Genomic DNA, 18,180 nt, shown 5'->3' on the forward strand with positions numbered 1-18,180 from the left:
TGATATTTTTTCTTACTGGATCAAACACAGCAAATTGTGAGTTAAGTATATCCCTGAACAATACGGTAGTATGTAGCGCAAATAGAGGTGAAGATTTTCCCTCTGTTCAAGGCAGATGCCAGTCATACCTTGTGAAGTTTAAATTGGCGGTTCTAGCTCACAATAAAATTCCCACATGCTATAACTTTTAACATTTCTACGATATGTAAGTGGCATCTTAGTGGTCACAAGATACCACAGGCATATTGTGCATTATGTGTGTGTGTGTTTTTCTTTTTTTAAGTCACTTAGGTGTGTCAATCAAACTAATGAAAAACAGCTGTCTAGCCCTATATCCTGTCTTGTAACTCCAGAGGGGGAACTCAGTGTGTGTGTGTGTGTGTGTGTGTGTGTGTGTGTGTGTGTGTGTGTGTGTGTGTGTGTGTGTGTGTGTGCCTGTGTGTGTGCGTGTGTGTGTGTGTGCATGTGTCTGTGTCTGTGTCTGTCTGTGTCTGCGTCTGCGTCTGCGTCTGCGTCTGCGTCTACGTTTGTGTGTGCATTCTGAGATTGTAAGTTAACCACCCGCTGATGTGGGGTGGAATCAGGTTATTTGGGTCAAAAGCCAAAAGGGGTGCATTGTGGTCATACATACTTCACTGATTGCATTGCCAATGTTTGGCGATGTAAAAAAAAAAGAATAGAATTAAATGCATTAAAAGTTAAATCACAAATTAATTGGATATGTGAGTTCAGTTTTGGTTAGAATAGCAAAATTATTATTTCTCATTTATTTAATTGAACAATATAGATTGTCCCAATGCCAGAGGCCTCACCCTAACCCTATTACATGCATTTAATACTTTCAATTTAATTAAACAGCCTTTTAACAAAGAAAATGAAATTGATTTTTTTGTTTAATTGATGGGTCCAGTATTTTTTCCGAGGGTGTTCAACATTGCCTTGGTATCACACATGTGGCTGATTCTATGCCTTGCTGGAGCAAAGCAAGCCGGGCTGTCCTCACTGTATTTGGTGATACGGCCAACCAGCAAACACAGGTGAAGCCATTGCATCAGAGAGAGTAGAGAGAGAGAGGTTCCATTGGCCCATTGTTTCCGGGTTCTATTATTGCAAGGGGGAGGGGGGTAAATCCCCCTTTTGGCAGACCTAGGCAGACCTAAGGACTGTTCTATTCATTGTAGGAGTATTATGACACGCCCCGTTAGGCAGACCGGAACCTGGTCATGTTAGGTGCCCATAGCAACCTATTACATTGACATATCTAGAATCTCTGATTGTGTTGTCTGTGTAGGTCTAACCTGGCCTAGGTCTGTTTGTGGTTCAGCAACAACACGTCATCCCAGCTACATCAATATTGAATAACCCAAATATTGACAACACTAGTATCATGATGGGCACCATCACTGCATGTGTATGCAAGAACTGTGTGTGCAATGTGTGGGAATAACACATGACAGTGGGTATGTAAGTGTGGAAAGACATTTTTAGAGAGTTTATTAAGTAAAGAAAGTAGCCTATATTGGCAAACAGTCATCTTACAGGGTTAACTTTTCGAGCTTCATCCATATGAAACACTTTCCATTTGTCAACTCATTATTACTCCATTACATAGCTGAGGCACTTTGATTAAATGGACTCTCCAGTATTGTGCTGAACTGGCTGTCCATCTGCAAGGGGCATCCCAAGCTGTCATCCATTGCGTAATCTGTAGGCATATTCAATACTTCATTTAAACAGCAACTTCAGGTTTATTCATGTTTGAATGTTTACTCTAGTGATACTTGCAGCAGGAGAGAAGTGCTGCACACTCCTCAGGTCACGAGGAAGGCCGACAGGCCAAAACGTTGTCACATTAAAAGCCTGTTTTATGCAACTCGGGAGTGTGCAGCACTTCTCTCCTCCTGCAAGTGTTTTTCTGGTTTCCAGCACCTCCTTTGTGTGCGTTTTGCACCTCCACTCATACTAGTAATACTCACATAAGCGGCCTGCCCAAGCGGTGCTCACTGCAGCTTTGCTCCAGCTTTGCTCCAACTCCACAGGGGGGATCAGGTGGTCCTTATTTTCCAGATAATCAACTATCTGTTTGGGCAAATGCTCATATTTTACAAATGTTCATTTTAAACATTTTAAATTCCATCTGATTTTCAAAGTGTCTTGCTGAATACTATACCAATAATGTGGGATGAAGATAATAGAGATGGGATTTATGGCTCTTTGACGGGATCCGGATCGTTCCTTTCAAAGAGCCGTTCAAAAAACTGGCTCTTTTGGCTCTTTTTTAAATTATGTATTCAGTGTTAAGAATGTAATATTTTGACTCCATCTCAAGGTAATTTTGTCCAAACAACAACTGATTATTCTCCTGCTTCAAAATACCGTTTTTGCCTCTCTTTGAGGTAAACAATTGTGTTTTTTCCCAAATTTAATTACTCTGGTCGAGGTCACGTGCTTAAAATGAATGAAAAATGAACGAAACAACGGTCGAGTGGCTCCCCCAGCTGTGATCCGGTTCCCATCGTTCACTTCAGGGAGCCGTTCAAAAGAACCGGCTCGTTCATGAACGACACACCTCTAGAAGATAATACTGTGTCTCAGCTTTTAAAGGTGCACTGTGTAATGAAGTTTATTTCCAGAATTCATGTTGCCTATTCACAAATGTTAGCTTTTTCACGAATAGTTACCACTACTGTCAAATTCTAAGTAGGGCCTATTCATTATGACTGGTAAATTTGCACTTTTCGTTCCTAATAAAAGGGGATCTTCTCCATTGTCCGCCATTTTGAATTTCCAGAAATAAACATTTTTAGCGGCAAAACTTACTGCACTTTGATCATACTAGTAAATATTACTTCATTACTTACTAAAAATTCATGAAAAGATCAACTTTGGCAGTAGACATCACAGTATCAATGAGTAGCATAGTTGCAATACCTACTCTGGCCACCATCCTACACAGTGCACCTTTAAGAAACTGAAGAGCCCAATCTCGCGGAAAATCAACTGTATACTTTGTGGTGCTGCTACGATATAGCCTCATTTTTCGTTGTTGGGCAACGCACGCTGTCGTCGAGAGTGGGTGAGAGAGAGGGTGAGAGAGAGCGAGTGAGAGAGACAGACCACCAAAGCAGCGTGCATTCCGGGAGGGGAGCGCTGTCGTTGTGCTAGCTTCATGCCATGTCTCCTTTCCTCCAACATTGTCCTTAACCTTAACCCTAAACCTAACCCTAACCCTAACCTTAACCCTAACCCTAACCTTAACCCTAAACTTAACCGTAAATCACTTGTTTGAAATGTTTGATTACCGTCGTTTCCAGTTAGCCTTCACTCACGCTTGATTGTTGACGTCCGTCCGCATTATTCTTCTCCCCAGAAACAAACTACCCCAATTGTCAGTTCCCCCTTGTGTCACCCAACCACGAGAAACGAGGCTATTCGGAACGGCACCACGAGGCTTAAAGTTGATTTTTTTTCTGTTTTGCTCGTTAAGACTTCACGAATGGCCCGAGTTACGGTTGGACTGAAAGCTCAAGAGCAAAGTTTTAGTATCCTGACTTGCCTTCATGATCGCCTCTGCTTGCTCTTGGCCATGATTTGAGTATGGGATGTCCATGTTGGTGTTGGAAAGGGCTATGAACAAAACATCAGTAGAGTAGAGTAAACTTGCTTAATTAATCACACAGGGAAATGAATATACCAAGCTTACACAGTAGGCCTACACATAATGAGCACATGGCCACTTTCGGTTTAACAGCTAAATATGAACCATTTCAGTGTGGAATTGATAACACAAAGAGTTACTGTATGTGCTCTGAAAAAGTGTTAAAATGGACTAAGTGTTAATTCAACCCTCAAAGATATGCATTTATCACTGCAACAAATGGGACTATGTGCCCAGTGTTGAATTAAGCCCTTTGCGTAGACCCTAGATGTTATAAACGTAGTATAGTGCTAAAAATTGTAATGACCAAGTCTTGAACTGTTGGTTAAGGCTCTCGGTGATGTGACAGCACTGTTGTTCTGATGTAGTTGAGCCAGCAGACCCATCTGCACTGAGAGGCTTCCTTCCACAAGACAGATCAATTTGCAAGACAGATGAAACATTGCACACATACAGACTAATAAAATGGATAGCATATGTTGCACAGCTCTTCATACAAACAAGCATTAATTAGCTGATCAAAAACAGGATGTGTTTGAAGAGAGGATGTTTACTATATGAGAAGGGAAGATTGTAATTTCTCACCATGTGCTTCAGTGCTGGAGTGCATCAAATCAGGGGGGTCCTCTTTGGAGGCCTGCTGTCCCTTGGTGGAGGTCAACGAGGAGTAATGGCCTCTTCGATGGACAATGTCGCAAGGGAGCTCAGGTTCATCTCCTCTGTACTTTGAGAAAGCTTCTGAAACGTCATAAAAGTTCATTGTATGTGTGTTAGTATACAGTGGAATGTCTTTTGCTGCCTGTAAAATCACTGTAAAATGCATAAACCATACAGGATGTATATTGCTCTGAGGTTGTACAGTACAGAGGAACGTTTTTTTATTATGATGTGTTGAAACTACGGTGTGATGTCTGAATTTGAACATATAGTCTACTCAAATTCTGATCATGTTGATTACAATAAGGAAAAGTCCTCTCTCTCTGGGAATTCATCCTGGTGGTAGCATTGGCTTACCAACCTTTTGGCTTACCTGTGAATCTTTTCAGGGGGAGATTGAGATCTGTCGTGAGTGCTGGCGGCGGGGGTTCACTTTTGATGCGAGCATCAGAGGGCCACAGACCTTTGGAAAGATCATTGAGTATAAGTTGTGGATCAGTTTCTTTCAAAAGGGCAAAGTAAATAAGTGAAGAAAATCATTCATCAATGTATATCCATTCTGGAAAATGTTGGGAAATTGACGTTTTGGTGCTGGGCATTGCAAAATGCATTTTATATAAATAGAAAGTATGTTCTCAAAATATCTGAATGGCAAGAATTCACACATAGAACTTCTGAACTGTCATTTACAATAATAAAATGCAGAAGTCAAAAATGGTGGATACACCATTTTGCACCGAAATTCTTCAAGTGTTCTCATCTTTTTCAAAGATGCCTTACAAGAGAAAAAGGCAGTAACTGCGCAAAGCTTGTCACTGCGCAAAGCACTTGTCATGAGGCTGTTTTGTTACTTTTTATTCCTGTATTATTTACATTTTATATAACTTAACAATTTGTGTGTTGAGTGTGTTAATCCAATTTTTTGCTGCCTTTTTGCTTCGCTGGGCAGCAGTGTAATGCCCCGTGTACATCGGGAGCGACCAACGCGAATGAAGCGACGGAAGTCATTCATTCTCTATGGAGGGTGCGCGACCAGCGCTACCGGAGCGAATTCGCCAGGGGCGAAGCTTCTTGAGCGACCAGGGCGACTTTTGACGATTAAACTCAAGCTAATCTTAAGCGAATTCGCTATGACGCTGTTCGGCGAAAACCAATCGGAACGTTCATATCGAGGAATGTCCCAGGCTGTCAAGACAGAGCCGTTATGTGATTAGCTGAATCAAACATGTCAGTGCAGCGTCCAGAGCGAATAAAACGAATTCATGGCGAAACTTCTTCAACCACCCCAGCTACCCGGTCACGTTGGTAGCGCTTGATGTACACGGGGCATGAGGTGACAATCAGTGCCTACCTTTTCTTCTCCTTTCGTTGCGGTTGCCAGGTAGGATGACGTACACCCGGTAGGCATTGCTGCCTTTCTTCATGCTCCTGTCTGGCAACTCCCTCACGTTGGGCAGCGAGTTCAGTGCACAGCGAAAATTGGCTTTCCAGGTCTTGGGGTCTGGGTTGTCTATGCCTGGTTTATATCTGCCTTGGGTGTGGAGGAGGAGACATTCATTATCAACACAACGCAGATCTAGAGAGGGAGAGAGCGCCAGTTTGTGGCCTATTTTTCGCTTAAAATAATTGCAGTCCAACATCAGTGAACAAATTGGTTACCATTTGTGACAGAAATCAAATGATTAGGCTACATGGGTACATATACTGTAGATAAAACACATTGTCTCACACTGACAACGTGAGTCTATTTGAATGAATGTCTCAATTTTATAACCATCATATCCCCATATACTTTTTTAAGTGGAAGACTGCGGAAGTGAACATCAATTGGTATGAACATCAGTTGGCAACATCTTTGCTGACAGATTCAAAAACACATGCATAATGAAATCATTTTGAGCAGAGTGTGTGTGTGACTCAAGAACCAAACCATACCAGATTGTCTAGGGATGTTAAGGATAATATAGCCTAATTAGCTTTTTTTGATGTTCATTTTTGTATAGTTTAATTCTTAACTCATATACTAGGTTTTATTGTTGCAAGCCATGCAAAACAGAGCTTTCAAACATCAAAATCCTTCTGTGTAGCTTAAACTGACTGCAGTAATAGAGGATTGTGTATTGGCCACCTAATTAGGACTTTCTTGCTCTGCTTCTCTTAAATATTGCTGCCACATTACAGTAATACAAATGCTGTTTTGGGGTTCTACCTTGTCACACCAAGGCACACCAAGTCATTAAAATCCATCCCAGTTGGGCACCAAAGACTCTGATCGGACACAGAATGACCCATTTGCGGGGAAAAATCAGTCATCAATAGCAGCCAAGCAAAGATGGCAGAAATCTTGTTTTTTTTTTCTTTGAAATAATCAATGTCCTTAATCATTGCTAAATATCGCCCCCTGGGGGACAGGGCCTTCGCCACTCTGTAACTTCCTCCTCCTATCCATTTGAAATTCTCATTCACTGCTGTCATCCTAGAGACCACTTACAACACCTGATTCATCATGTGCATCTAATGCCTCTTTTCCACTGCTGTTTTTCTGGTAGGTCTACAGCTCGACACAGTGCGACTCGGCGGCCACTTTTTGCCTTTCGATAGAGCTGTGTCGTGCCCAATCGAAAAGCAAAAAGTGGCGGCAGAGGCGCTCTGTGTTGAGCTGAACGCTTACCAGAAAACTGGCAGTGGAAATGTGCCATAATTGAATATGGGAAAGTGCTGACTATATGAATTTGCAGTCTGTAGACCAAAGATACGACATGAGATCTCACTGGTGGAGGTGATTACTGTAATTAACCTCTAAGCGTTACCTAATCTCCCTGTAATGTAAATGGGGAGGGGAGCAGTTGACACATGTTGCCGCCCATTGCCCCAAAGGCGATTCAGGACATGCAAATTATATTACTGCATCAAAGCCTAATTTAGACAATGATAAGACTGTGCAAGATTTAGTTCCCATAGCCAAACTATTGAAAGGCATGCTCACGCAATTTATGTGAATTGCAAATGACAGGATTGGCACATGATACCAGTATATGCAAATTATATCAGTGTTTGGCACATGCAAGCATAGCTTATGTATTTTTTTTTGTGGGGATGCTTATATTGTAAGACTACATCATTCTCTATTCTCAAATAAATCCCAACAGTGAAATGGAGTATAAATAGAGAAACACAGAGAAGTCAACCAAACTGTCATAGCGTGTCTGGTGATCAATTACAGTGCTAGCTTTAGCTTGGCAATGTGATATTTATGCATGGAACTGAATCTGCAGCCTTTGACACCGTGTTTGACATGGTATAATTAGCAAGCCATATGGGTGTCAGTTTGTCTGAACATGTCCATTACCCGTGTGAATCGCCCAGTTGCGAAATAGAGAGGCGTCCTTGTCTATACTCCAGCCATGCCGAGCAGCATGCTTCCACGGAATCTGGAAAACCCTGGCTTGCTGTTCCAAGAAGGCAAGCCACACAATATATTAGAGTAGATTAGAGTAGAGTCGAGTAGAGTAGAGTGGAGAAGTATAAAGTAGAGTAGAATAGAGTAGAGTAGAGTAGAGTAGTATATAGTAGAGTAGAGTAGAATAGAGTAGAGTAGAGTAGTGTAGAACAGAGTAGTAGAGTAGAATAGAGTAGAGAAGAGTAGAGTAGAGTAGTGTAGTGTAGAGTAGAGTATGGGAGAAGTAGATTAGATTAGAGTACAGTAGAATTCTTCTTTTTATCTGTGAGGAAATTCAAGTGTCAAGCACCTTACATATAAATACACATACAAAGGCATATTATACAGTAGACCTAGAAAGACATATGAGATGCGTATGGAGACATTAAAGGGTCATGCTATCAGAACAATAAATGCACATACTAGGAGTCTGTTATGGCTGTTGCTTTATTTACAATTCACTAGAGTATTAACTCTCACAAATTCAGAGTCACTTACAGTATATGGTTCAAAATGACACTTGTGCATATATGTAGTTTGACAGGTTTATTATTAGAGATGCACAGGATCCAAGATCCGGTTCCGGATCCGGCAGGATAATAGGGTTTTTCAGACTATCCGGATCCGGTTCCAGGATCCAGGATCCGGTAGCCGAGGCTTTTCAGTCAAAACAGTTTGAGACAACGTGATAAAAAGGGCCCACGTGCGTGAGTAGGCTATGTGTTTCAACCCTTTCGTAGGATCCGGTATCCGGTTCCGGATCCGGCAGGATCTTAAGCAGTGGATCCGGTATCCGGCAGGATCCTAAAAATCAGGATCCGGTGCATCTCTATTTATTATCTTAGTGTTATTATCTTAGTGGGTTTGTCATTTAGGCTAACTCTGAAGAAGCCTGAAGAAGGTCGGATGGCTATTTAGCAAGTTAGGTGGAAATATTGGCCTGTTAAAATATGCCCATACAATCACTGTTGATCAACGTAAGATCATAACCAGGGCCGGATTAAGATGGTCTGGGGCCCCCAGGCTACGGGATCCTGTAGGCCCCCACAGAAGCAACATTTTGTGACAAAATTACGTAGACGGCATCAGAATTCCAACCAAGGAAAAAGGATAACATGTCTGCCTCTACTCGACACTGCAGATTCATTTTTCAATAGCACATCACGTCACACTTCTGCAATTTCTGATTTTTTTTCCCTCCCACCTTTTACGAACCAGGGGCTCCTGACAGCCATATCCAGTCTGTGCATTCATCGAGATCTACTCATTACAAATATAATTTAAAACATCTCAATGATTTTATAGGAATAAATTGAACACATTTGATATCTGTATTTATTATAATTTGAATCGTAAGAATTTTGTCACAATGATTCCTTTGTTTCTCCTGGTGGTACTTTTTGGCATTGCATAGCAGGTGTCATGCTCGATCTGCTGTTTGATGATGTTTTCCCATAGTAAAGGCTATAGATGTTAGCAGTTCAACACATGTTTTAAATATCGTTGGATACCTTCCTGTATGTGTAAAAATTATGCCTGTGTCCAATTCGATTTCTTTTGATGTTTTTTTTGTTCTTGGCTTGCATTCACGGTGCAGTAAAGACTGTGCATAAACATGACCCCTTTAGCACATGAAACCAAGCAAAATGTTGTATTGCTCATAGAGCAGGATATAATGAATAATATAATATAAACTACACTATGCAACAAATGTTTCCTAATCACTATTAGCAATTCTTTTCCACTTAAGCTACGCAAGTATAAAGAAATTCCGCGCACTGTCCAGTCCACCAGCAACATTTCAGTCATCCAACCTTCTTCAGGCTTCCTCAGACTTAACCTAAATGACAAAACCACTTAGATAATATGTCATTTTGAACTACCTAAAGCCGCTTATCCACTGCCGGTTTTCTGGTAGGCCTACAGCTCAACATAACATGACTCCAGGCCCGTAGCCAGGGGGGGTTCGAGGGGTTCGTTCGAACCCCCCCTCCCGTCCCCCACCCCCACTCGAACCCCCCAACACTGGGCCAACAATGAAAATAACTGTCAGATAGCAGTAATTTGAAGCAATTCATGTCCATTTATGTTAAGAATGGGGAGCAACAGACAAACAATTAAGGACAGCAGCAACAGACTCACAGCAAACTCATAATGAATAAAATATGTCTAAATTAAAATATTTTTAGTGTGCTCGTGTATTTGGGAAACATTGGAGTAGGGAGCCAAATGAAGTCCACTTTCGGGGGAAAAAGATCCCCCCCACCACAAGGCTGGCTACGGGCCTGGACTCAGCCCCCACTTTTTGCTTTACGGTTGAGCTGTGTCGCGCCTATTCGAAAAGCAAAAAGTGGCAGCCGAGTCATGCTTTGTCGAGCTGTAGGCCTACCAGAAAACTGGCAGTGGTAAACAGACATAAGTGACCCTGAATTGTTAAGAGTTAATACAGTGCATTCTAAAAACAGTAAAAGCCATAACAGACTCCTACATGCACAAAACTTTTATCAGCTTCTAAGAGCAGAAGATCCTGATGACAGGTTACCTCATCGAGCCACACGACTCCTGGGTACTTTCTAGAGTTAATCTGCTCCTCCAGCCAGGGTCGAAGGCGTAGACGACCTTTGTGCATCTTTGTGCGGTAGCTTACTGAATCCTCCTAGAAATTCGGGAGGACAGCAAAACACAAAGCAGGTTCTTCAATTTCAATCAGCCTTTAATGCAAGCGGCCGGCAAATACACACTCCTCCATCAAAAAGTTTAAAGGATTAAATCTTTTTGCACTTTTTTTTTTTTTTTAATGGACATTACAATATAGTAGCCTCTTACTGCAGATGGGCCCGCGGATGGGCCTATTCAATCTTTGCTGAAAACACTGAATTACATCACAACAACATTACTATGACAATGCAGAGAGGTTTAAGTAACCAATTAAGACTTGGTTATTACTATTTTGGTGACAAACAATGACAGAGATACTAATTAGTCAAGTCATGTAAAGTCGGCTTTATTGTAAATTTCTTTACATGCACTGTTCATGCGAAGAATTAAAATTATGTTTCTTACTTTCTCATTGCAGACATAGACATTCTTTCTGTATAGACCTACACAGTACATTGTTAAATAGAGGACTTAACTAAGTAACTGACTGACAGAGAATGCATGTAGGCCTAGATGTGTCCCACGCTTAGAGATGTATGCCTTACCTTCGTCCAGGGAGCAGCATTGACAATGTCGGCTAGTGGCTACAGACACTTGTGGCATCGACAGATTGGAAAAAGGATGCAGGTGAAAGTGTCTCCTCCTCTGTTTTAGATATAGACTAACGACCGCAGTCAGGGGCTCACCTGCTGTGACAGGTCCACCAGGCTTCCTTTGGCCTAACGTGACACTTTCTCAAGAGTTCAGAGATATCCTTACCCAGATCATTTCCCCTTCTCATGTGGATGCATACTCCTCCTTACAGCTTACCTGTACACCTCCACACGCTTGTACACCTAAAAGGCTGCAAACAGTGATCAACATTTTTTTTAACATAATGCTAAATAAAGTACTTAATGCCATTTCGCTATAGGCCATGTAAGAAATCAGCTAGTCTATTTTGTAATAGTGCAGTGCACAATATTTAAATTGTATTTGGATAGTTGACATAGTACGTATTTGGCTGGGGAAAAAACTACTAATAATAATTTAAAAAGCTGATTAGGCTAGGTTTATTCTACCAACTCTTTCATCTCCAAATATATATTTTCTAGTTTTCTTGTATAGTTCGTACTGAAAATTCTATTCATCAGTTTTGCATTAGTGACAGGAATCATCACATGGTGCAACAGGAATGTTACTGTGCATTAAATTAAATCTAGCCACGCCTTTAATGATGGATTGAACTGATTGAAGTTCATACTGTATTGTCTGTTGGACACAGAAATGGAATTACTGTGAATGTACTGAGTCCTTGGTGACCTTTATTACACTTTGTAGACTTAGTTTGTCCAGCAGATGGCAGTGCTGGGCCAGGTGATGGGCTAAGAGATGAACACTGTAAACATTTGGGCTCCAACTCAAGCTAGTAGTCCTACCTCATATCCTTTTCCTCCTTGCATCACGAGGACGGAAGCAAGAGGAGATGATGTGAGGTTCTAGTTTGAGTTGGACCTTGGCTTATTTGGATCCCTCTGGAGAGTGCTGTTTGGTCATATGGTCAGCAGGGGGCAGTATTTCCTAGTATCCCTCTCAGCTGAGCTGACCACTAGAGATGGGATTTATGGCTCTTTTTCGGGATCCGGATCTTAGTGGCTCGTTCCTTTCAAAGAGCCGTTCAAAAAACTGGCTCTTTTGGCTCTTTTTTAAATTATTTATTCAGTGTTAAGAATGTAATATTTTGACTCCTCCTCAAGGTAATGTTGTCCAAACAACAACTGATTATTCTCCTGCTTCTAAAGACCGTTTTTGCCTCTCTTTGAGGCAAACAATTGTGTTTTTTTCCCAAATTTAATTACTCTGGTCGAGGTCACGTGCTTAAAATGAATGAAAAATGAACGAAATAACGGTCAAGTGGCTCCCCCAGCTGTGATCCGGTTCCCATTGTTCACTTCAGGGAGCCGTTCAAAAGAACCGGCTCGTTCATGAACGACACACCTCTACTGACCACCCACTTCCCTGTGTAGGGCCAGAGACGACTGAGGAGGAAGGAGGAGATGGTTCATAAAGAGTTTCTTCTGGAATCAATATGGCGTATAACGTTCTAAGCTGCAAGTCTATGAGCTGCTATACCCCTTTAGGAGAGCTGCAGGGTTTCGAAATGAATTGAGTTCAATGGGGAAAATATTAAAAGCCCCACCCATTTATAGGAGATCAGAATTGATCCCACTTTGTTGCGTTGGTGAATGATTATTGGTCACTTATTATTATATTGGGTGCTTACCATATTGAAAATCTTTGGACGGGCTCATGTGTAAGGGCGGTTTTGTTCTCAGGCCTGAAGTAAATGTTTCAATGGCTACAGAGGCCTACTGGTTACAGTACGTGCCGGCGGTGATCTTCAGAGGGTTCTCTAACTTAGGGCAGGGGTGGGGAACCGTTTTCATTCGAGGGCCACTTCAAATTGTATAAAGTCCTCCAAGGCCGTACTATGATCACAAACCAGGATTTCTGCCTGCACTTAAGCCCTGTATACGTACATTGAAGGTGCTCACCTTTACAACATACCCCACCTTCACTAGCTAGCCTGAAAATATTATTTATTTATAAATGCGAATGTAGTGTTTTTAGAAAATATGTCATATTTCCTGTGAAACTGCATAACGTTAAAATTATATCGGGAGCTGGATATGACACAGGTTCCCTTCCCATGCCTTAGGGCCCCTCTCTCTGGGTCCAAATTCATGTCCTTTCCTCTTGTGCCTCATTGTTGACCTGGGTAAAAGTCAGTTTTATATTGGACATTTATGAAACACTCAAAATATGTGATATCTGAAAAAGCCTATGAATGTGCATGTTCCATATACAACTATTTCTACCCCTGTAGGCAGCCAAGCACAAGGTTGGAGGGCAGAGTTTAAAGGAACAGTCCACCTCATTTCAAGAAATTGCTCATATGTTGTTAAGTCCCAGTAAAATATGAGAATACAGAGGATTTTTCATCTATGTGTTTGCATTGCCTAGTTTAACAGTATATAGCCAAATTAAACATAGCAATGCTAGTCTATGGGAGCAAACAAATCATCAAATGTACTTATTACTTTAAAATGAATGAGAAATTCACCAAAGTGCAAAACAGCTATTTACTGTAATCCCATCCTGTGATCACTTGTGGCTTGATGCTAATGCTCCCATTTACTTCCAGCGATTATGCTAAGGTATGCTAATAATTCTGATACCAATAAATCTAAACTCTCCAACTCCCATTGTCATTGTCTAAGTAGGCCTACTGAAAACACTGAGAAGAAAGTTACATGCACATTCATGAATAATGCTTGGAAATACTGCAAATATGTGGAGAAAAAAACAAACAAAAAACGGTGGACTGTTCCTTTAAGGATGTGAGTTGTGAATTCACTTGCTCCCTGTGAGCCTCTGCAGGTCTCGGGCCACTTCCAGTAGTTCACCTGTAATAGTCGGTGAGGACATTAATAGGCCTGCTGCCCTGAAGAAGAGGTAAGCTAAAACAAGGAAGGAGGTGTGCCACGCAGGGACCTAGTCATGCACATGAACCACTAAGAACTAAGAATGCGGCACAGTGCCCATTCCAACTGGTGACTCAGCTGTTAGTTGTGAGGAGATGTTTTGTTTTTGTGCTTGTTTGTATTTATTTGTTGATGTGTGATGACACTGATGTGTGTGAATTCCATTGACAGCTTGCAAAAGCTTTGAAGTTAGAAATAGTAGGCATGAACATGACTCATGAGGCTTTATTTAATGGCAAAGAAGAACATGATGACATAGAACATTCTTGATTCTTTTGATTCTTTTTTTTATTTGATTCTTTTCATTTCTTTAATCACTTTTTAAAAAAATGTCTTTTTATTGACTCAGAGGGCCTGCAAAAGTGTTCCTATGTGCCTGGGCAACTAGTCCTTGCACAAATGGCTAATAAAGAACTTTGAACTTTATGACGTGTATGGTTTGTCAGGACAGGAGAGTTCTATAGTTCTAGTTCTAAGGTTCTAACTGACAGTGTATCTGGGTCATTCTACAAAACTGGTGTCTTGTGTGTCCGGTTCATTTCATGAACGTTTAAAACATCTCAGAAATGGCCAAAATATATTTGAAAGTGTGGTGACCAAAATAACCACTCCGCAACAGGACCAAAATGACATAGGCCTAATGTACCACCCCGTAACAATTTGTGTGGTTTGTTTGTTAAAAGCAGTAGAAAAACTATGAAATATTCAACAAATAAATGCTTCATGCTACACATACAACATATATAACATGTAAAGTGTTAGCCTGCACCCTCTCTGCAGCTCTCAGGCCACTTCCAGTAGCTCTCCTGTAGAAGTCAGTGAGGACTGATGGACATTAATAGGCCTGCCCTGAAGAAGAGGTAAGCTTTTTAAACGAGGACAGAGGCGTGCAGGGTCCTAGTCATGCAGGGACTCCAGCACACGAACCTGAGGATGAAGCGTGCATGCAGTGCCAATTTCTACTTGTGACTCAGCTGTTCAAGCCATGTTGTCAGTAGCAAAGCTCCCAAGAGAAGTCTATAGGCCTACTACAAGCTACCCACACTGACCAATGGATTTCCTGGAAATCTAGCCTGGTCTTATCATGACCTTGAAATAAATTCATTCTGAGGGTCTGGAACCTCTGATCACCAATTATGCAACTCTGATGAAGTTTGAAATGAGAATCTGATTTCACCCAGCTGATAATATGTTGTCGTGATCATTGTTGACACTAGCCTAGAAAGCTAGACAAGGCAAGTGCAGGCAAGCCATTTCATCAGTGATCAACTAGAAGCACAATTCAATTCAATTTCAGTTTATTAAGGACCATGTAGGCCTATAATTAAAACATAAATGTTGCCATTTCATGCATTGTACCAGAGTTAGCCTTAGGCTAATTTAAATCAGCAGTTCCTGGTTTGTATGCAACATTAAAATAATTGGCTGGATTTGCCAATTAGCAGCATTACACAAGAAGTAGTAGACAGGTTTGGATGAAAATGTCATGGTCGGTCAGAAACTGGCTAGAACTGATTAGTGTTTGAGACTGTTTCAGATCACTCTCACTTTCTATCTCAATTTCTCAGAGATTTGTCACTGTTGCTCGGAGGACACAACGTAACAAAAATCTAGAAAGCGATTGTAGCAGGGCGCACCTGCAGAGGTGATCCCCTGGGGAGGCCTATGTTTCCGGTACTGGCGTTTTCCGTTCACCGTAACCAGGCCTCGTTGTTGGCAGTTGCATGGGCAGTGTTGCTGGAGACCGTGGACCAAATGGCGAAATTGATGTAATTAATGGTCGCCCGTAGTGCGTAAAGACCAAAGAAACTCAACAGAAGAACAATCTCTCGAGGGGAAATGCATTGGTCACGGTGTAGTACGGGGGCGTTGCCTGAGGACACGAGTGGATGGAAAATTAACTCCCTTGCGCATGGTCATTGGTCAGTGGGTGCGATGGATACGATTTCCGTATTTCCTTGCGCATGGTCAGTGGGGGCGGCACCATGATGGATAATTTGTGGCCAAATTAACGGCAGCTGTTGATCAGCAGTAATTGCTGGGGGTAATTAAGGACAGCTGACAAACATTCACGCTATCCTATGACCTGTTCCACACTCCGACCCTCGCGGAAGTGTCATTGCATGCTTCCCTGATGCTTCCAATACTGACTGTAGAAGAAGAATAAAATGTCCGTACTCCCCTCGCCATCATTTCGTACTATGCTGTTATGACGTGAGTAAGCCCTCTTGTCTCAAGCCTCTTTGGTAAAGACGCTGCCTAAAAGTTGACGCGCTTTTGCCTGTTTCAGCCCAGGTCAATTAACCTGGTGGCGCGTAAGCTGTGGAGTGTGGCCCTTGGAGCTGTTGTGCGCGAGTGACGCTCGTGTTGCAATAAGTGTCGGCGGTCTCCAGAGCCAGGACTCGTGGTGGGGTGCCTGCATGCTTCAGTCAAGCCGCTGTTTTGCCTGGAGGACAGTTCTACTTTTTGTTTGTTATGTTTCGTTATTTTGTCTGTAATTTGCTTGGTCCATGCTGAGCCTACGCTGGCTGCTGTGGTAGCCCATCTGACTCTCCTGGCCTGCGCAAGTGACGCTGTGTGTCGGCTGGCTTGGGTCGCTTTTAGCGGAGAACAATTTTGGAGGGCGGCGTCCACCGACCCTAAAGACCACTGTGTGCCGTGACATTAATTATTTATTTTCATTTGGGAGTTTTTGCATGTTTAAGTTTGCAGTGCTTTTATTTATTTTCAGTTACTAATCTGCTGTGGTTTGACTTGTGTTTCTTAACTTGTGGTACTTGCAGTGAAACGTGGTTGTGACCATCCATTATTTGTTCCATCTCCGCGGCCTGAGTTGCCATGTCTGTGTGCGCATGAGTGAATGTGAATGTCTATTATATTGCCATTTTGCACATACTTTTATACCTCCCCTCCGTAAATCCAGTCTTGTAAGAATAATAAAAAGTGTTAATATTGGGATCCTTGTCTCTGGCCTCCGTACAAAGGGTTAATTCCTACGGTCTAACCCCCCGTAGGTGGCGTAGTCGTGCTCTTGGTTATTAATTAGGCTATATTCATTAAACCTCGAATGTCCACTCGGTTACACAGTGTTGCCCAAAAAAAAAATCAGCCAAAGTCGCTGATAAGGTTGTTCATGATGAAGCAGTGCTGCCGGCAGCAAGTTTGCTAGGCAGCAAGCATGCCCACTGTGACCCGCGTGAAGCATCCTGGTTAGAATTTCTGTCCACAACGTGGAATATGGGAATGACCTCTGCGTGGCAGTCATGTCACACGGGGTTAAGCCATCGCGGGAACAACATTTTTGCTAAGCAGTGGAGCAGCCACCTCAGAGCAACTGCTCTGGCTTGGGACCTCCTCCATGCCGTCGGTAATCTACCCTGATTGGCATTAATCTAGCTGATGTGAATTGTGGGTGTAGTCCACATGCCTGTGAAGCAGTTCACATGCTGCTTCAAGTAGGAAGCAGTGTTTGTCTCGGGAAATCACGTCAGATATTTCTGTCCATTTTGTTTGCCAAGCATTCAACCCCACCTTTTTAAGACCAAGCAGATCTCGTTTTGATCACGAAAATATCTGCCTGGTTGCGACCGAGCCTATTGACTCGCTGAGAAGTCGCTATAAGTCGCAAGATGACGTCATGACATTATGTATGACGTCACAGCGTCACGCACGACACGCTGATCCCTAGAAAACGTGCCCACGCCTTCATTCCCAGTACAAAGAGGGAGTGCACTGTTTGCAGTATTGCCAGATTGGGCTGTTTCCCGCCCAATTGGGCTGCTTAGAATGGCTGTGTGCGGGTAAATATGGCATTTAGCAGAAAAACCCCGCCAACGTTTGCCATAAAAATCAATAGAATTGGGTGGGATTTTGTGCCTCTAGGCGTGTTCAGCATTTTTTGGGCTTGAAATCATCAGCCTCATCTGGCAACCCTGTCTGTCTGCAGCCCTGCTTAACCGTGTGAAACTCTTCTGACGGCGGCACAGAGTTACAATTATGTAGAACAACAATGATTTTCTCATTGAAAAAGTATGTTTTAAAAAGTCGCCAGATGCACCAAAAAGTAGCTTGAGGTTTTCCGTCGCCAGGGACGTCAAAAAGTCGCTAAATCTAGCGAATAAGTTACTAAATTGGAAACACTGCTAGAAAGGTGAGATAAGCACCTTGACAGGGAGCTTGCCTACATCCCCACAGCCTCTTCAAAGTTTACTTGGAGTGACAACACACCTACATTTTCCAGTTGG

At 42.2% G+C, this 18,180-nt stretch overlaps 1 protein-coding gene across 1 annotated transcript; it reads right to left on the reverse strand.

Annotated features, from left to right (window-relative positions):
* Nucleotides 1-1,962: 1,962 nt before the first annotated feature.
* irf1a (interferon regulatory factor 1a) lies at nt 1,963-11,926 on the reverse strand. Its single transcript, XM_063191281.1, has 8 exons — nt 11,831-11,926; nt 10,297-10,410; nt 7,665-7,764; nt 5,667-5,846; nt 4,689-4,778; nt 4,244-4,396; nt 3,557-3,627; nt 1,963-2,079 (listed from the first exon to the last, which is right to left on the reverse strand). The coding sequence occupies exons 1-8, from the start codon at nt 11,852-11,854 to the stop codon at nt 1,963-1,965; spliced, it is 849 nt and encodes a 282-aa protein (XP_063047351.1). The 5' UTR covers nt 11,855-11,926.
* Nucleotides 11,927-18,180: the final 6,254 nt, after the last annotated feature.

Source organism: Engraulis encrasicolus, chromosome 24 (genome assembly GCF_034702125.1).
Source record: "Engraulis encrasicolus isolate BLACKSEA-1 chromosome 24, IST_EnEncr_1.0, whole genome shotgun sequence".
NCBI lineage: Eukaryota > Metazoa > Chordata > Actinopteri > Clupeiformes > Engraulidae > Engraulis > Engraulis encrasicolus.

What these genes read in the sequence shown, in the direction of transcription:
- irf1a (XM_063191281.1), bottom strand. Translation starts at nt 11,854, where the DNA reads ATGCAAGGAGGAAAAGGATATGAG. An exon ending in AAGGAGGAAAAGGATATGAG is followed by an intron (nt 10,411 to 11,830) that starts GTAGGACTACTA and finishes CCGAATTTCTAG; the next exon opens with GAGGATTCAGTAAGCTACCG. An exon ending in CAACGAAAGGAGAAGAAAAG is followed by an intron (nt 4,779 to 5,666) that starts GTAGGCACTGAT and finishes ATCTTTCCAAAG; the next exon opens with GTCTGTGGCCCTCTGATGCT.